At 35.9% G+C, this 19,764-nt stretch overlaps 3 protein-coding genes across 4 annotated transcripts in view; 2 read left to right on the top strand and 1 right to left on the bottom strand.

Annotated features, from left to right (window-relative positions):
• LOC111801615 (coilin-like) overlaps positions 1-19,764 on the top strand; it is a 34,490-nt gene that overhangs the window by 10,388 nt on the left and 4,338 nt on the right. The gene's annotated exons all lie outside the window — the stretch shown is intronic.
• On the bottom strand, positions 753-6,861 carry LOC111801613. Of its 2 annotated transcripts, none has more exons than XM_023685659.1 (8): positions 6,753-6,861; positions 5,004-6,088; positions 4,669-4,787; positions 2,447-3,382; positions 2,055-2,358; positions 1,622-1,787; positions 1,185-1,290; positions 753-1,093 (listed from the first exon to the last, which is right to left on the bottom strand). In XM_023685659.1, the coding sequence occupies exons 2-8, from the start codon at positions 5,793-5,795 to the stop codon at positions 979-981; spliced, it is 2,538 nt and encodes an 845-aa protein (XP_023541427.1). In that variant the 5' UTR covers positions 5,796-6,088; positions 6,753-6,861; the 3' UTR covers positions 753-978. The 2 variants fall into 2 exon arrangements, with proteins under 2 accessions (XP_023541427.1, XP_023541428.1); XM_023685660.1 differs by lacking the exon at positions 6,753-6,861 and adding an exon at positions 6,622-6,732.
• Positions 13,788-19,758, top strand: LOC111801612 (the record flags this gene model as incomplete). Its single annotated transcript, XM_023685658.1, is given in 17 exon segments — positions 13,788-15,222; positions 15,286-15,372; positions 15,446-15,650; positions 15,748-15,859; positions 16,521-16,613; positions 16,760-16,841; positions 16,939-16,998; positions 17,076-17,128; positions 17,700-17,866; positions 18,111-18,321; positions 18,451-18,508; positions 18,596-18,652; positions 18,741-18,989; positions 19,082-19,146; positions 19,242-19,298; positions 19,384-19,477; positions 19,552-19,758. Coding segments are annotated over 17 exon segments (2,769 nt in total), but the record flags the coding sequence as incomplete, so codon positions are not given.

The raw sequence follows: 19,764 nt of genomic DNA on the forward strand, positions 1-19,764 counted from the left end.
AAATTCAGCACTAAACCGACCATTGGTCCAAGTTTGTGCCATTGAAAAAGTCTTTTGTAAAAACATCAAGTTCATTTCTTGAAACGACTTGATACTAACTCGTTAATATAGACATTTTCTTTTTAAGATAATTTTAGTAGGTGGATTTGAAAGTAGATATTTTATTTTTTAAGATTTGAGAAAATATATATTTTTTTTCCCTTAATAACTAAAAAAAAGTATTTTGTGATAGAGATTTTTTCATTAAAAATATTTAATCTTAATTTTTTAAAGTAAAATAAGAATTAATATTTCCGTATTGCACATGTTTTATTGTCGGTTAACAAGGTTGTTTGTGGCATCGACCGTGGTAGTGTTGAAATGGCTAGCGTATTGAAATGAGGATCGATGGTGGAGAATGGTGACACATGGCGACGAGGATTAGCAATTGCTCCAACTTCGGTGGACGAGCCCCCTAGAGAGACAATGACCTTTGGATACGCTTGCATGAGAGTACTAAAAGAATTCTGGAGTTGGCAAAAATGGTGTGCATTTCATTTCGCATTTCATTTTACAAAAATATTAGGTAATAGAAACAATTTATTTTGTGCTTCGTAAATTTTGGTTTATGTAGTCTTAAGATTAAGAAAAGTACAGTTCAACCATAAATTAAATTGCTAATACGAGTAAAGGAATTAGAGAAAATAAAAATAAAAGTGTTTTTGGAAGTGGAATTAGAAAAGTAAGTTTTATCATTCTCAAAATTCCTTGAATAAAGTTTCTAAATCCACTCATCGTATTTATTCTCGCTAGATTAATCAATAATAGAGATTACATATATTATTTCAATCGTCCATCATCGTATATAAACTTTATATGTATAGAAATTTGGACGAGAAGAATCAGTAAAACACCTGGATGGTTGGAAGGAACAAGAGAATGAAGCTCAACGAATCTCACTATTAGTCTCATTTTTTGTTTTTATTGTCATCTAATTCGTCATAAGGAGTAAGCACGAATCACTTCTAGAATAGGCGCATGACACATCGGACACTTTCCTCTTGCTTCCACCAACTTTTTAGCACATTTTGAACATGTGCACATGTGCCCGCATCTACAGGTTGTAAATGAGAAAATATAAGTTGAATGAAAATTAAGACTAGAGAGAGTCATACAAAAATGGTCGGAAAATTTTATGGAATTACCTGTACAACAAAGCATCAATATGGTTATCACAGCATATACAACAAATTCCTTTCCTTACTCGGTCCCATTTGGGTTCTTCGTCTGGTAAACTGTCTTCAAATATCCCTGTTCAGGGACATTATATGCAGCCAAGTCAGTCGAATGACATGTGAAAGTGATATCATATAAGTGACCAGAACACTAAAGACTATCACATCCTCTCTTCACTCATGCTAAATAACCATTTGAGTAAAGTATGATATAGCTCCAGGGAAGAATCACATTAAAAAAAAGTAAAAGTCAATGTCGAATTTTGGAAAAATATAATATCCAAGAATCTAAGTACCATGTTCTATCTTTATTTAGGGGTGGGGTGGGTTCCATAGGTTGTTACCGGATCAAATCTAAATGATGTAATAAACTAAAGAATTCAGTTGCATTGAGAATGAAGGCAAACCTTCTGAACCAGATGTTCGGTTCAGTGCAGAAGAAACTTCTTGCTTAATTGAGCGTTGCAGCTCAAGTTGCATGTCCATGCATGTCTCCAACATTCTTTGTAGGTTGCTCATCCTCTGCTGCAGCCTAGACATATCGATCCTCAAATCGTTAATGATCTCCCAATCCTGTAAAATTCAGCAACAACATCAAGTTTAAAATAATAGTAATAACAAGAAAATAAAGAACGAAAAAAAAGATAACCAGATTATCCAACCACCAACATTGACTTCACCTAATAAACAATTGCAATAATTCTAAATAGAATCATAGAATCACTATTCATCGATCATTTATCATTGATATTTGCATATTTTCCTCTCTCTTTTATTTACTTTGATCCTACCGATTTCATCCAAAAAGACAACAAACAAGGGAATAATGATGAGATATACCGCTCCAAACTGCTGACGAAAATCACGCCTTGACCAACTATCATGACTCAATTCATGATCCCAAAGTTGCCGAGGGGGCATTGCAGGCGGTAGAGGCAAATCAAGTGGATGGCTCTCAACAGAACCCGCTTGACCTGTAGTCTGCCTGTCGTGCTCTTGCTCTTGTTCTGCAGACGTATAAGGGGACATCATCTCGTCTAGATCCCCATTACTGGTACTGTGACCTTGCCTGTCTATGTAAGATCGAATTAACTGGTCAAGACTTTCTCGAAAACCACTACTAAGAAGAGTAGAGACACTTCTCCTGCATAATAAAGAAAAATAGTCCACATGTAAATTCATCGTTTAGACTGAATTTAGCAAGGCATGTTGTGATATAAAAATTTTTATACCTGTTTAAAAGTTCTCTGATTTCTCCATTAGGCGCATTATTCTCTTCAGGAAAATAAAAGGTCTCCGACCTTCGGCTAGATGTAGCCTCCCGATTAGGAGAGCCCTCTAACCAATTAGGCACATCCTCCACAAAGATAACATTTTCATGTGAAGCTCCAGGTGCATTTTGCAGATGAATATCTCCTCTATGTGTTGTACTCAAGAATTCTCCAGACCAATTAGTAGTGATGCTTTCCAACTGAGTTTCGTTTATATCTTCTTCAATGCTATTTTCCCATTCATCCAGTTGAAAACCAGATTCTTGCCAATCATTTGGCTCAACTCCCATACCTAGTTCTTCATTCAGTTCCTCGTGAGAAGTAGATTCCAGCGGATCTACATTTTCAAGATCATTGTCTTGAAAACTTCCAGAATGATCTGATAATACTCCAATATCATCATTTTCCTCACGGGTATCAATTTGTTCAATGGAAGATTCGACATCTAGTATGCTAGTATGGTCCTCGACATCAATTTGAGGAACTTCACAGTATAAAAAATTTGCAGCAGTTTCTTGAAAAATTCTTCTCATACGTTGTCCTGAATCTTCTCTCATCTCCATCGAGTTGATATCAGCTGTTTGGCTGGCTAAACCATTCTCTGCAACCTGTTCTTGTGTACTTTCTACCGCATCAAGAGATACTTCCCTACCTTCAACCGTACTTCCTTCTAGATCAGATCTGACTTCAGTTAGACCAATGCTATAAGAGCCTGCATTATGACTTTCCTCGTTACTTGGCCCAAAACGTCCAGGAAGATCATCTAGGACCTCAAAACTCCTCGTACGATTCAAGTCAGTTAGAGAATCACCATCATCACTGTTATATGTGGTGTCAGAATGCCGGCTACTTGCTTGATCTTGAACAGAATTATCCAATCTGGAGAAGAATCCTTCCCTAATTCAAAAAAAGTCAAAATATCATTGCTATTATCAAAAGGGATATGCCAGCATTACAAAATGGACAAATACGTCAAGTTGCCAGTGAGCTTGAGTGAAAAACAATTGGCAAAAATTCAAGGTTGACACTGAAGGAAACAATATACGACTCTCATTCTGAATCAAGTGAATTAGGGAGTTTTTCTATTGTTCAACTTCACAACATTTGGAAGCTCCCAATCAAAGAATGTTAGTCTTCCAAGCAGGTAGCAAGTTTTGGACCTAAGACTTCTTGGTTAAAGTTAACGACCCTTAACCATAATGCCCAGTAATCAGATTTGTGTTTTTCTCGACTATAACTGATAATGAATTCAAGTTCAACGAGGAAAACAAACAACGTCCATCAATGTTAATATTAATGTAGAAAAAGATGTTAGTAATAACGAGGTTTATAAGCTCTAGGTTTAGTTTAACCAAATTAAGACACAGTGATCTCATAACTTTTGGATTGAGGATATACAATCGCATATGAAATTGATTACTATTTTTCATACCTCGGTAATTCAGAAAAATTTAGTTTCCTAATAATGTAATTAGCATTAAGGATGTCGCTAGACATTAGATATTTCATCTTACATGCCAATGATGATTGGAGTGGCATTGATGAGACACTCGTAGCAATTTACATGGCAGTAATTTGACACTAGTTACCCATTCTCGAAGTTTCTCTTATCTACAAGGCAATATAGGATTGAAAAAATAGGATGCAGCAGAGTAATATCTAAGGTAGAGCTGTAAAAGAAAGAGAGTGGAGACTGTATAATTCCAATAATCACCCTTTGAAATCAAATTTTTAAAATGAGAAAAATCCGTAAACTAGCAAGAATGTGAAGAAAAAAATCTAGGCAACTTAACACCATCAACAGAGTGGTTTGATTGTTCCTCCGTTGCCAGATAAAAAAAACTTTCACAGAATGAGAAAAATAGGATTCAGCAGGACAAGATCTTGGTAGAGCTGTAACGTAAAGAGACTGGCGACTGTACTAATTCCAATTATCATTCCTTGTAATCCAGCTTTTAGAATGAGAAAAATACGAAATCCAGTAAGGAATTTGATAAAAAAAAAGAAAAATCATCTACTAAACTTGAACACCACTAACAGACTGGTTTGATTGTTCCTCCGTTGCTAAATAATAGAACTCACCAGAAGGTTACAAATACAATATCCAGAAATAATACTACATAACGTTGGTAATCTAAAGTAGAAAAAGAATCAAGTGAAATGAAATAAAGCGTCAGAAGTACCTCAAACCAGAGACTGTATGTCTTAGCCTTAAAAGGCCCAATTCGGATTCGGCAACAGATACAGATCTCGCATTTGCAGTCAATCTATTGTTTCGCAAGAATCTACTTTTGAGTAATGACTGCAAAATAATATCCCATGATTGTTTATTTAGCGCTGATAATTATAGGTGCACTCAAAGGAACCACAGAAAAAACCAACCATTTCTCACAAGTGACGGGGAAGCATGCATACAGTTTGCTTCAACTCTAATAAGCATGTTGATGAGCTCATGAATAATTAGGAACTTCGTTTTAAAGTATTAGTCCAAAAACAGCGAAAAAAGGACTTGTCTAACCTGAATGCGGTTGCGATGAGCAAAGCCTGATACAGCTTGTTGCTCTGACAATAGTTGAATTTCTGTCTGTCTTTCTCTCTCATCCTTCTTGACCATATCAAGGAGAGCTTGTCTGCCACATAACCTGCGAATACCCCTCCTAGCACGCTGGATCCGGCCTTCGTGCTGATTTCCAACCAATGCATCACAAATTTGTGCAACCTGAGTACCTACCTCAGCAGTTTGGACTTCCCCATTTCCATCATGAGTGCCTCTCTGCTGGCTATTCTTTTGCACCCACTCTCTTATCATTCGCACCCTCTCCTGCTCTGTTTCACCAAGCCACTCTGCCCTTGAGCCGTTACTCATTTGGGAAACGTTAGGTGAATGTTCCCCCACGCCACTATTCATCCATTCTCTAAAAATTTGCCTAACCCTCTCCCTCTCAACAACCCCAAATTCACCAGAATCCTCATCATCATTTTGTGAAGCAGTTTGTATGTCGGACCATGTGTCAGTATCATTCTCATTGATATTCATCCCCATATTCTCTGAATCATCCCCCCGTACAGTACTTTGCCTTTCAGCTGCATCATTTCTTGAGAGATCAATAGATCTTTCGCTAACTCTCTCCTCTGTGCCTCTCACCACTTGCTCATCCTCAAGTCCTCGCCATATACGTAGAAGAGAGGATGCCCGGGTGCTTATGTTACTTTCATTTCCTAACTGCCTTGATGCTTGAGATTGAGATTGAGATTCTCTAATAAATGAAGAATCATGAACAGAGACATTATGTAGACCAGCAATAGCCATTTTTCAATAAACTATTGATTTAATCTTTCAATCCGTCACTGAAAATTCATAAGTAGGCACAAGCTAATTAGAAGTTAGAGTTTGGATGATTCATTGAAGATCAGGATCATTGTATCTGTGAGAATTGATGGTCGTCATGTTCCTCATCTTTGTGAAGAAGTACACGGTTATCCTTTTCAATCTCTATACGAAAAGAAAAATTCAAGAATACAGTTTCATCGTTGATTTCCTCTGGCATTGAATCCACCAACCTTGTGAAAACTCATCGTATGTACATTGCTTCCTCGAATTCACTGCATCAAAAACCACAGAAATTCGTTACTCTTCTTTTTCAGCCTCAACGAGGTATAACGCGAGCGTTACGGATCAGAGAAGATAAGAGTACAAGTTACAGACGCAACTGAATACCCTAAAACAACGAACTAGAGAACATTTTAATAAACTCACAAACAATCGAAACCAGAATTCTAATCAATCTATCACTGCCCTAATAATTTCTCAGGAAATTGTAAAGAACAAACAAATAGAACGCGGTTTTGACTCCCAAAATTTCCACCATTAAGAGATTCAAACGCTCTGCTCTTCAAAAGAAAAATCCTAGTACACAACGCTGTCCATCAGTCAACACAATTTCTTCTAATCCAATTATCAAAATCAAAAGATTCCAGCCTTCCGTTACATTCGTTTCCCCCGCCTTTCCAGCCAATAAGAAGAAAAAAAAATCAAAACGGAACAATAACAGCTAAATCCACATTCAATTTCACGAACCACTCAAAGAAACGAATCACAATCCACACAGAGATCAACAAACTGAACGAAACATCACCATAATCATCATCAGAAGAATAAGTCATTGAAACACAAAGCTGCCATCTGTAATCGATTCGAAAACTAACACTTCCTGTTTCCAGTGATCTGAGAAGAACTGATATGCGAAAAAGAGAAGGAAAAACGTACCAATGAAGCCCCCTGCCTGTGGTTTCTAAGCAAAGGAAACGAAATCTAAGCTGTAAAGAAAGTTACAGAGAGAGAGAGAGAGAGAGAGAGAGAGAGAGGGAGAGCGCGGCGACTTATGAAATATTAAACCCACACCACAACACGTCACCGTTTTGTTCCTCTTACTCACAAAATTTGCCGTAATTCTAACGTCTATAATATTCAGAGAAAGGCCATATCACCGTTCCACGTGGCACGACTCCCTTTCTTCCAGATCAAAAAATTAATTATCTTTTTTTTCCTTTCCTTTTCGGAACGTTCTGTCGCTTTTCAAATTTAACTTGAAAGTAAATAAAAAATAAAATCAAGAAATCCCCAACCTTTATCCGACACGTCGTTCCCGCTTTCAAGGGTTGTCGGTAGTGCAGTCAAGACTATTAGTGGCTATTTTTTGGAGGCTACTTATTTAAACTGTTCTCTATGTATAATTATATATATATATATATATATCTTTTTTTTTCTTTTTTTTTTTATTTTGAAAAATACTCGAAAAATAAGATTTGAATTTTTTTTTTTTTTTGTAAAATATAATTTTAAAATCTTAAAACTTAATGAAATTTGGAAAAATACTAGAAAAAAAAAGTTTATTTCACAATATTTGTCATGTAAAATTAATTTTGTATATATAAAAAATTTAAAAAAAAATAATGTTCGAAATTCTAAAAATACTTGAAAAAACAAATGTTGACTACATACTTTATAATTATTATAAAATTATTTGGTTCAAATGATTTAAGTATTTAATATTTTTATAAATTTGACTGAAAAAGATTAACATTCCAAAGACCATTATATGCGATTCAATTTTAATCTTGAATAAATTATGAATTTTTGCATGTGAAGAAGCTTGTTTTTAATTCCCACGAGTGAAAATGACTTTTATAATATATTTATCTTGCCTATCATTTTGGAGACTTGACCAAATAAGGAGCTAAGTGTCACGGTCATGCTCGTCCAAGGCGTGTTGCCCATGGCCGCATGCCCATGACAAGCCCAACCCTTTATGTCTTTTCATATTCTAGTGTTTTACTTTTGTATTTCTAGGAAGTATGACGTTTCAGAAATATCATATCTAGGCATGTCAGATATGAAATGTCTCAGACTGTACTATAGAGGGATACGACTAGTTGTCAACTTCTCCCTCCCCAAGGTTATATACTGTAAGTCTTGTTATTTCTCTCTTGCTTGCTTATATAACGTCTCTTTCAAACATCTCTCTCTGCCCTCGCTTTCTAAAACCTTCTCTTAAAACCGAGGCCAGAGGCTCGAGCATACGCTGCTTGGCCGTAGGCAACGCAAGAACGAATTGGTTTAGCTCACTTGTCGTTGGAAAGTGAATGCCGCACAATCGCAAGTCCGTTACCACTAAAAGTGCGATTGTGACACTGAGAACACATAAAATTTACTCGTTTATATATATATATATATATAGAGTGAGTAGATAGAGTAATTTCCTTTAACCGTCAATTTTGAAACTTAGAACAATGGAGCCTTATTAGGTCAAAGTCAAATGCGCCTTTATTGTCGGCTGTTTTTCAAACTCTTCACTAATTTCCCCACTAAAAAAATAATAATAATTATAACCCATAAAATTATTTATTATTTATATTTATTGCAAGCTCATTTCCGACCAAAAACCCTACAGCCCTCCTTTACTCACTCAACACTCCACGAAAAGCAAAACAAAATAATAATAATAATAATAATAATAATAATAATAATAATAATCATAATAATAATCATTATTTTTTTAAAATACTTATAGATAAAAAGCCAAAGCCCTAGGAGGCATATGATAGAGTGCATGAAATCTATGAATAAAATCATTATCTTATCCTAAGTTTACCCAAAAGCTGTGTATTTATTAAATAATGGCTGCTACCTAAAGTTCATTTTTAGGGTTTTGCATAATTATTTTTATTATTTTAATTATTAAACTAAAATTAAAGTTGGCCAATCATAATTCTAACTCCTTTATTATTATTATTATTATTTATTTTTCATTTTCGTGCTTTATTCAACTGCGCCTGGTTTATTTATATAATATTCCACCAATTATTTCAGTCAACTTTTTTTTATTTATATAAATATAAAAGAAAAAGTAATTATGATTTATGACGGCTATTTTCATTTTAGACCTATTTAAGCAATTTTATCTTAATAATTTAATAAACAAATTATACGAACATTAACCAAGTATAATAAGATCTAAACCTATTTTTTGTCGAAATTAAAGATGAATCCGAGGTAGCTGATTGATTGATGTTCATAAGGAGGACAAATAAAAGAATCTTAATTACCAAATTGACTCGTTGCTTATGGATTGTTATGTAGTCACATTTGATTTCAACAAATAATTAATATACATTATTTGAAACGTGCTGAAGTTTATTTTATCGGTGTATGTCCACGACATTTTTATTCGAGTGTGGATATGTAATACTTTATGTCTGAGATTCAGATATGAACCGTTTACAATTCAAGTTAGGGATGTACATGAGTTGGGTGGAAAAAATCTTTCGGCCTAACCCCTGAAATTTGGAGTTGGTTGGGTTGCTGACGTGAGCAACCCCACTATAGTTCACAACCAACATAATCCAATCCTTTAGGTTTGTTCGATTGTTCTTCTATTTTTATTTATTTTTTAAAAAAATTATTTATCCAATAACTAAATCTCATAAAGTTTATATGTAAATATTTTCACGTCACAATGCATTGTTAACAATCTTAATTTTTTTTTAAACCATTTTTGGAGTGTAACCCTAAACATGACAAAAAGAATGTCAACCCGGCAAATTGAACCAAATCTGAAAATTCAACTCAACCCAAACTGAAACAAATTCTAAGTCAACCCAACCTTTATGGTCTGGGTTGAGTAATCTAGATTGGTCAGGGTATCGAGTCATATGAACCCCATTTGACTTCAAAAGTTCCTATGACACGGCCACGTTGCTAAGAGTAAAGATTATCTACATAGACTAACACAGATTCTATCATATGCTTTTTGATACAATTCTTGAACCCTAAACCCTGAATCGTAAGATATTCCAAATTAATTTACTTACGAAATAATTGAAAATTATTGAAAAAAGGGAGATGACAAATCAGAAAAGAACAAAGATGGTGTGGGGGAAAAGAAGTGGATAGAAAGAATGAGACAATGGGAAAGAAGATAGAAAAGTTAATTGGTAGGAAGAACACACACATAATTTTGAGTGTTAGGTTACCTGTCTTTCAGTCTTTCCCTTATAATTTTGTTTGTCCTCTCCTCACCTCACCTCACATTCTTCCCATATGCCTTTCAACCCCCCGACCCCACAACGGTCGAATAACTTAACTGGCGTGACTAAACCGTGCATGACAATCTAAACACGATTTCACAATTTTTGACACTGTACCAAAAAAAGACTAGTTGAAACGTTTTTATAACTTTTTTTACAGGTCAGAATTTTGAATCTCCACCCCTATATTTATAAACCAATATGAACATAGCTCAACACAAAGGTAAAAAAAAAAAAAAGCAAAAGGTGGGTGTCCCTCAATTAGGCCCATTAAACGTCCATTTTTTCTTCATGTCCACCTTGTTACTTGCTTATCCTACATCTTGCTCCTGTTTCACCCGACTAACTCAAAAGTTAAAGAGAACATTGCTAAGTAGTAGGTACATCCGTGACAAATCTAATCAAAATCATTCGATTGTTTTACCCTCTAAAAATTTCATCCGTCGGTGTATTAAAAATTAATATAAGATCCAAAAAAAATTAAAAATAGATAAATTTAAAGTCATGATTAATTCAGATTTAATCCCTCAATTAAGACATTATTTATATTCGTACCTAATTTACAGTGATAGATCCATTTGTCACACCATAAAGAAGATGGACTCTCATGACCTTTTTTATCTTTCAATAAAAAAATAAAATAAAATTTAAATTTGATATATTTTTATTTTATTTATTTATTTATTTTATAGATTGATGCATTATAAGTTAAGGAACCAATCCCTTGTTTTCTTTTAGCAACGTGGTGTTTTCTATGCCAATGCTCTAGGAATTTAAATAAGAAAAATATGTTTTTTTTTCCTCAATTATATTATATAGTCAAATATTCTCGGCCTCTTCATAGGTGTGCTAGACGTGTGTTAGTGAGCCACATCATCTCGAATTAATTTGAACTAAAATGGAAAAAAAAATCAATACCGACAAAATCATTTTTCTAAAAATAATAAGTTACTCATTTATTTTTTTATAACGAGGATATTACATACAAATAAAAAAAAAAGTTTAGAATTCGAACGTATGATAATTAAAAAGACGAAAATAATAGTATAAAGTGAATATTATTATTTACGTCATTCATTTTTTTAAAAGGGTTATTATTATTATTATTATACGACGTCATAAGTGAGTTAGTGGGTCACATCGTCTCGGGTTAACTTTAATAATAATAACTTTAATTGGTGGAGAGAATTAAAGGGAGAAATGATAATAACCCTAATCTCAACGTATAATAATTAATAATGATAGAATTTGAGGAGAAAAATAATAAATATGATATGGAATTATGAAGGATATTGCTGACGTGGCATGTCATGAATAATAAATTTTATTTTTGAATTAATAGATTTCATATTCCTATTAAAAAAAATAAAATAATAATAATAATACTTTTGAAGTCACTGTAACTATGGTTCAAACATATGAAAACGTTGATATACTGATGAAAATTTAGAGCCGTAACTTTGCTCGGTAAGCATACGAGAGCTTACCATGTAGGTCTTAGACAATGTATATCGAGCTCACATATGTTCGGTTGATTCATACATAAATACTATTTGAATCCTACCCAATCATCTTGCTTTGTAATTTGCTAAATCAATGGCAATGATGGAGCCGAAACTTGCGTAATAGCTTAGTGTTACAACCTAAGTGCCTATGTTGTCTTGTCGTTGACCGACCGAACCAGTAATTTTTCTGAAACTACATGTCGTTTACTAACCCATGTGGACCTTCGTCGGCCCATCTTTATAATAATGGGCCGGTCACAAATTCTGTTAATTTTTACACACAAATTGGGCTCTCTTGCAAATATAGTTTGGGACCATAAGTGAAATTACCAATTTTAAAGGGTCCAATTTGAAAAAAAATCATATATTTTTTTTAAAAGTTGTGATATTGTAAATAAACGCTTCAAAACTACACTTGGAGTACGAAGTCCGTTCAACGATGGATGAAAAGTCAACCGGTCTAATTATGATTTTTTTCAACCTTAATCAAAATAAGCGTTTGAGTCACTGTCATGTCATGTCATGTCATCCCACGTCAGTGTCATGTCAAATTTTCATCAATTATTCTAAAGAGTTGTAGTCCCGTGGAAGGGTGAGTAGGAGTATCGTTCCTAATGGCCGATAAGTTATGCTCCCCTTAAATGTCACACCCCACTAGCTTGTGAAATATGTGTTATTTTTTATTTTTATTTTTTTAAATTTAAATTTATGGAGACAATTTTTGTTTAATAAACTTAAAAATTTATTATAATTAATTTTTATTGTTATTTTATTTTAAATAGTGTTTGCGACGCTTGGTGAGTGTGAGGTGGCGCATGTCAGAGCCCGAAGGGGTGTAGGGGCAGCCCGATCTGACCCTCCAACAAATTAAATGAATGGGAAACAGAGGTGACCGACGCAACAAGTTACCCGCTGCCCTGCCCTGCCCGGGCTGACGCATATACCTCGAAGATGCGACTTCAAAAAGTTTAAACCCACTTGTCCAACTCCTTTAATTGAGTCATTACTGAAGCTACAACCATTTCACTCAAATTCCTCAGCGCCGCCGTCACCGCCCATTTACGATCAGCCATGATGGGGGGTGACAATCTGGGTTCACGGCGGCCGGAGGCGGAGAAATGGAGTATGCAAAGCAAGCTGAACCCAGATTGTCACCCCATCATGGCTGATCATAGATGACCGGTGACGGCGGCGCTGGATGTTAGGAAGAGCACGGCGGCGGAGGAGAAATGGAGTATGCAAAGCAAGCTGAATCTATTGACAGGGCTTGTTGTATTTGCAGGGCAATTCCGACCCTTTTGGCATTTTCATACCTTGGACCTGTAATTTCCACCGGATTCGCAGGTTTATTAACTTTTTTTTTTTTTTTTGCTTGAATAATGTCTGGTTGTTTAATTATCGTACTTTGATCCTTTATGTTAGCTGGTTTCTGTGTTGGAATTATTGATACCAAATTTGTGACTTAAATGGGATAAGATATAATTTAAAATTATATTTAGTTTGGGAGTTGTAGTGTTCACTTTGAACATAATCGTAGTGGTTTTACTTTGAGGCTTTTATAAAAAGGCTCGTACCAATACAGAGAGTATTCTTTGATTATAAATCCATGATCATTCCCTAAATTAGTCCGTGGTACTTTCATCATCCAACACCTCCCCTTAATCGAGGCTCGACTCCTTCTTTTTTGAGTCATTTGTTCGACATTTGAGGATTTATCCATATTTTGGCAGGACTAAGTTTAGGGCATGACTCTGATATCATATTAGATGAACACGACTCTATCCAATGGTATGGTATTGTTCACTTTAAGCATAAGAGTAACGCCTTAAAATTATTATTAGTATTTAACCAGCTTTCATAAAAAAAAAAATAATAATAATAAAAAAAAAAAAAAAAAAAAAAACAAAAAAAAAAACGCAGAGCGGTCCGGTTTGATTGCATTCTTCCCATTAGAATAACTGAACCGTTACGGTTCTTGTTCACATAATCGTGATATGGGCCTTATGCATTGTGAATCCGGCCCAGTTCCGGTAAATCTCCCGCGAATTCCACGGTGTATATTAGAAACTTAAAAAACGGAAAATATATTTGGCAAGCTGTGATTGGGTGGCGCGCGATTCTGTATGACGTGTAAAGATCCTCTTAGGTCTAAGCCGCGAAAATTATAAAGTTAAAAAAATTATTTATTTATTTACAACGTGGAGCTGCGTCGTAGTAGAACAGATTGCGTTTCTGTTATTTTCACGCACCAAATTGCCCTCAGAACAGTATTCATTATACGACGTCGTATTTCCCTCTTCACATTTTCCCTAATCTTTTCCGTCGTCGTCTTCAGAGGGCTATTTTCGGTATTATGTAAAACTGGGTCTTCTTCTCCTTTTTCGTTTTGCCTTCATTCAAGAAACCGACTCTGTGCAGTGCTCTCCTTTCTCTTCTCCTTCTTCCTCAATCCATAATCTCAAATCCCCACGTTTCACAAACCCTAATTTTCGTGTTTCTATTTTGTGTTTTTCCCCCTTCTCGAATCTGTGTTATCTCATCGAAAGAACGAAATCATAATCGTTAAAAGAAAAAATTATTTGGGAGTTATCCATTTCGAAACGCATTGCAGTCTAATCAATCGCTGGCATATATAACGCCATTGTTAATTTCTTGTTCTTGTTTTACGTTGATAATTCGTATTGGAATCCTGGCAGCGGGATAATTCGAGAGGTTAATTGATCTATATGGTATATGGCGAACGGTACGGCTCCTGATGAGTTTGTGGTGTTATCACGAGTCCGGACTGGTCTTAAGCGTGAGTTTGCATTTGCTTTGAAAGTTCAGTCTGAGATTTGTGGGTTGTTAGCTCTGACTAACGCAAGGAGGTTGAACAATGTGATTCCAGAGAGTCCCACCCCCAAGAGGTTAAAGGGATTGGCGACGACGGAAGCCAATGGGGGCGAAGAGGATGATGAGAAATCGAGTGAGGCTGCGCAGTTAAGGCGATGTGAGGAGGGGGACGTCGAGAAAGTGAAGACTATGGAAGACACAGCGGATTCAATGAGTGAGGAAGAGGCAAAGAGTGATATTGTAGACCTTGTAAGCGATGAAGAACCCAGGAGTCAGGTGGATGAATCTATGGGTGATACATCGAATGCTATTTGTATGGCAGAATCAAAGGAGGAACTATTGGACAGTGAGGATCCGAACAGCCATGAGAAGTCTAAGGAGACCTTGAGAATTGAACCTGAAGAGCTATTAACAAGTGGGGATTCAGGGAAGGATGGTAAAAATGTTCCCCCAGAGGAAGCAGGGAATGGATCGGAATCAATCGTTGTTGTAAAAGGTCAGTTGGGAAAGAAAATGGCTCATCAACCTCGTAAAAGGTTCACTCGTTCGACCTTAAAACAGAACTCAGAGCCCACGACGACATCTACAGAAATTCTTGCAAAATCTGATGTGGGTACGGCAATGCAAGCTATCCCAAATGATTCTGAAACCAAACCCGAGAAAATTCCCAGCCCTTTAGCTACACCCACGATGAAGATTGGAAAAACAAAGCTGAACAAAGTGTCTGCAAAGAAGTTTCCCGCCAAGTTAAAAGATCTTCTGGAAACGGGTATTTTGGAGGGTCTTCGAGTGAGATATATTAGGGGCTCTAAGGTAATGGTTTCTGTAAATATTTAATGGTTTCTGTCTTAGCTTCTTATTTCTGAGTTCTTGTAGATTAAAGCACAAGGAGAAACTGGGCTTGGAGGAGTAATCAGTGGCTCTGGGATAATTTGTCACTGTAACAACTGCCAAGGAAAGGAGGTGAGTTTTGTTTATGATCAACAAATACATGAAAATGCTTGAAAAAAACATTTAATCTTCTCTGAATATGTAGGTTATTTCTCCCACTTTATTTGAACTGCATGCTGGTAGCTCGAATAAACGTCCACCGGAGTATATTTACTTGGAGAACGGGAATACCCTCCGTGACATCATGAACGCATGCCAAAATTATCCTCTCGACCAGACAGAAGAATTCATCCGAAGTGCAATTGGTTGTTCCTTGGTAAAGAGATCTTCTATCTGCCTGAGTTGCAAAGGTTGCTTTTATGTCTGGTTAGCTTGTCTTGCCATTCCTCTGCTTTGTTGCAATACCCAACAGACTGACGATTATATATTTAACCCATTATGTTATAGGCCGTATTCCAGAATCAGACCCCGGAATTGCAATGTTTCTTTGCTGTTCATGCATGGATTCGAAGAAGCCTCATGAGAGTAGCCCCATTCCCATAGTATTTAGTAACGAAAGGTGTGATTACTGATCATGACGTTTTTTCCATTTAGTGAGAACAATATGAAAAATCTTCTGTGGGGTTTTGTAATGCTTAGCTTTCCTTAATGAGATTTTTTTTGGTTGTGTTAAGCACACCATGAACAAATAATAATTTTATATATGAAAAAATTTGTAGGTTGAAATATTATTTTAGTCCATGAACTTTCATGCTTATTTTGCTTCACTCTTTAAAGTTTTAAGGGTTCTATTTTAGTTCTTGAACTTTGAATAGAAACTCAGTGTAGCCTGTCATTTGTATAGCATAGTCTTTCATTGTACAAGTATCATGGCAAAACTCTGCTATACTTCGAGTATTACTACCACCTCTGATTACACTTTCGAGCTAAAATTGTCAAGTTTTCATGGTTTGCTAAGACTTGATGTAAATCGACAGATTTCCTATGTCTCGATGACACTTCCAAATCCCTTTAGCACATAACTTGTTGCATGTAGTTCTAGGGATGGATTTACCATCCTTATCTAGATAAGAACATTGGGTGGATCATCTCACTCACTGTTATTGCTACTTGGAATTGAAATTTAAGTTTAGAAAATGTAGCATATCTCAGACGACTATTGTTGCATCTTGCTCCCACAGATTTTGAAAGTGTATTTTTCTTATGCCTGTTTGTTGCAGCACTCCAAATCCAAATTTACTTCCTAAGTCATCTGATACTGCATCTAAGAGTGGTTCCACTCGTGGTAAAAGTCATGGAAGATTAACTCGAAAGTGAGTGTTTGGACCTTTTATAAACTTCTTGTGCCACTCCGCTTATGTGGATATGTTCTAACATCCTCTTGTTCATCATTTTCCTTTTCTTTAAATAAATTTATTATAGTTTATTTCATGAGCATTATCTAATATCCTTCTAACAGGGATCTACGGCTGCATAAGTTAGTGTTTGACGAAGATATATTACCCGATGGAACTGAAGTTGCATACTATGCCCGTGGGCAGGTCTTTTTCTTTTTCCTTTTAATCATAGACAAGCAATGTTCTTACTAGTTTTCATGTTATATATACTATATTTTATTCATCTTATTTGTTGTTGCAGAAATTGTTGGTTGGGTATAAAAAGGGATTTAGTATTTTTTGTAGCTGCTGCAATTCTGAGGTAGTGTTATTTTGCTGAAGCATTTATGATCTTGAAGATTTGGTGGAGTTTTAATTTGACTTTTGCCTAATGAGCAGGTTAGTCCCTCACAATTTGAAGCTCATGCTGGCTGGGCATCAAGGCGCAAGCCGTGAGTACTTGCTATATTCATTTTGATATACTTTATCCTTGATATGATTTTTTTTTATAAAAACTTCAAACACGAAATCATGTTTATATTGGAGCGTTTGGTAATGTTAATTTTTCTTATTTCTATTTTTCTCTCTTTCTGAAAGGAGGAAAACAAAAATGTGTTTGGTAATTGTTTATAGTAACTCTTTCTTGTTTCTTGTCATCTGTTTAAATATTCTATGTTATTTTTATAGAATGATAAAATAAGTTATTTATCTTTTTGAAAAAATTGAATGAGAACAAGAAACTAGATTTCGTTGTTTCCAAAATTTGTATATGATTTTCGGAACGTTTCATAAAAATGAGAATCAAGAATGTGGAAAGAGTTGCCAATGTCTATGTTTTTAAGTAGTTATTGCATCTTACTCAGCTTATACTAATGGTAAGTTTCTGCCTTCGTGTGAATGAAATCTAGACAGATTGTTGTGGAGTTTTGACAGAAGTGAAACTTTGTTTGTAATGTATTATTAGACTTTAGTTGATAGAATTGGTTTTGTTTTGACTTTGATTAGTGTAACTCTCCCTTGCAGATATTTGCACATTTACACATCAAATGGGGTGTCTCTACATGAGTTGTCCATATCTCTATCAAAAGGACGAAAGTTCTCTTCCAATGATACTGATGACTTGTGTAGCATTTGCGCAGATGGAGGGGATCTATTGTGTTGTGATGGCTGCCCCAGGGCTTTTCATAGAGGTGATTTCACTTCCCGTCGAAAATGTCCTATCTTTGTGTTAGTTTTTCCACATAATTTTGAAAATTCTCTCTTTCGAGGCCTACGTTGAAAGATTTGTCGATTAGTAACTTGTTCTAAACATCAATGCATAAATAATCATGATGATTACATACTGGACTGGATTTATGCATCACTACACTGTAATGCAGAATACAGATATTCCCCATTTGTCCACTATTTGACATTTTTTCTTGGCCAATTCAGATTGTGTTCCTTTACCATGCATCCCGACCGGTACCTGGTACTGCAAGTATTGCCAGAATTTGTTCCAGAAGGAAAAATTTGTGGAGCACAATGCAAATGCTGTTGCCGCTGGAAGGGTTGCTGGTGTTGATCCTATTAAGCAGATAACAACGAGATGCATTCGCATTGTCAAAACTTTGGAGGTGGAAGTTGGTGGATGTGCCTTATGCAGGTTTTTGTTTCTTCTTTCTTGAAACCACAACCTCATTTTTCACATTTTGCTCAATATTTTTGTTCTATGTTGGGTTTTTCCTTCTAATGTTTCTTCAAGTGTTCATTATGGACCTCTCAACTGTTGTAGTTGCCATGACTTTAGCAAGTTAGGTTTCGGTCCTCGAACCGTTATTCTTTGTGATCAGGTATTATTCTTATAAGGTTAATTTATCTAATCTTCCTTTACCACTATTCTCTTAATCCTAAAGTACCTAATGCCAATATTTTCTCAGTGTGAGAAGGAGTTTCACGTTGGCTGCTTAAAGGAACACAACATGGAAGATCTCAAGGTGTCCCCCCCTACACCATCTTTATCTGCCAGAGTTCTTGTGAGCAAGCGATAAATTTCGAATGTTTAAAATCTTGATATTCTCGCAGGAACTCCCCCAAGGAAAGTGGTTCTGTTGTCCAGGGTGTAACATGATACACTCTGCACTGGGGAAGCTAGTGTTTTTGGGAGGAGAGAAGCTGCCCGAGTCTATTCTGGTCTCGGTACGAAAAAAGATCGACGACAAGGGTCCAGGAAGCATAAACAACCTTGAAATTAGATGGCGGGTCCTAAACTGGAAAATGTCATCTTCTGATGAAACTAGATCATTGCTTTCAAAGGCCGTTTCTATTTTCCATGTGAGTGACCATAGTGACCAAATAATATCATTTCGAGTGCATTGTGCTTTTCTACTACCACTTGCCAACTATTCCAAATTTTGTAAATCCAGTATTGTTTTGACCCCATAGTTGACTCCGCCTCTGGGAGGGACTTCATTCCGTCAATGCTTTATGGGTAAAAAGCTATTCTTCTCCTTTTCTTTTCATTCCCCCAATGAAATGATTAGTGGGTGTTGAGTGTAATGCCATGAACTTGTATTTGCTGGGCAGGAGGAACATCAGGGGCCAAGAGTTTGGTGGGATATACTGTGCAGTTCTAACTGTGAAGTAAGAAGAAGTCTTTGAAGGTAGAGAGTTTTATTGTTGGAGCTTAGGACTTGAAATTAGTTTTCTTTTTGTTTGTTTCTTGCAGTGAATGTGTTGTGTCGGCGGGAATATTTCGGATATTTGGGAGTGAAGTGGCGGAGCTTCCTTTAGTGGCAACAGACACCAACTTTCAAGGACAGGTAAGTAACAAACACAATCAGCTCTGTTTTGATAGGAGAAAAGTACACATAAAGAAGGAAGAGGGTATTTTCAGGGGTACTTCCAATCGTTGTATTCGTGCATTGAGAGGTTGTTGGGGTATCTGAAAGTGAAGAATCTGGTTCTGCCAGCCGCAGACGAAGCGGAGTCGTTGTGGATAAACAAGTTTGGGTTCACCAAGTTGGCGCCGGAAGAGGTAATGGAGTACAAGAGACATTACCAGATGATGATCTTCCAAGGGACGTCAGTGCTGCAGAAGGCGGTGCCA

This window comes from Cucurbita pepo, chromosome LG09 (genome assembly GCF_002806865.2).
Source record: "Cucurbita pepo subsp. pepo cultivar mu-cu-16 chromosome LG09, ASM280686v2, whole genome shotgun sequence".
NCBI classification, from domain to species: domain Eukaryota; kingdom Viridiplantae; phylum Streptophyta; class Magnoliopsida; order Cucurbitales; family Cucurbitaceae; genus Cucurbita; species Cucurbita pepo.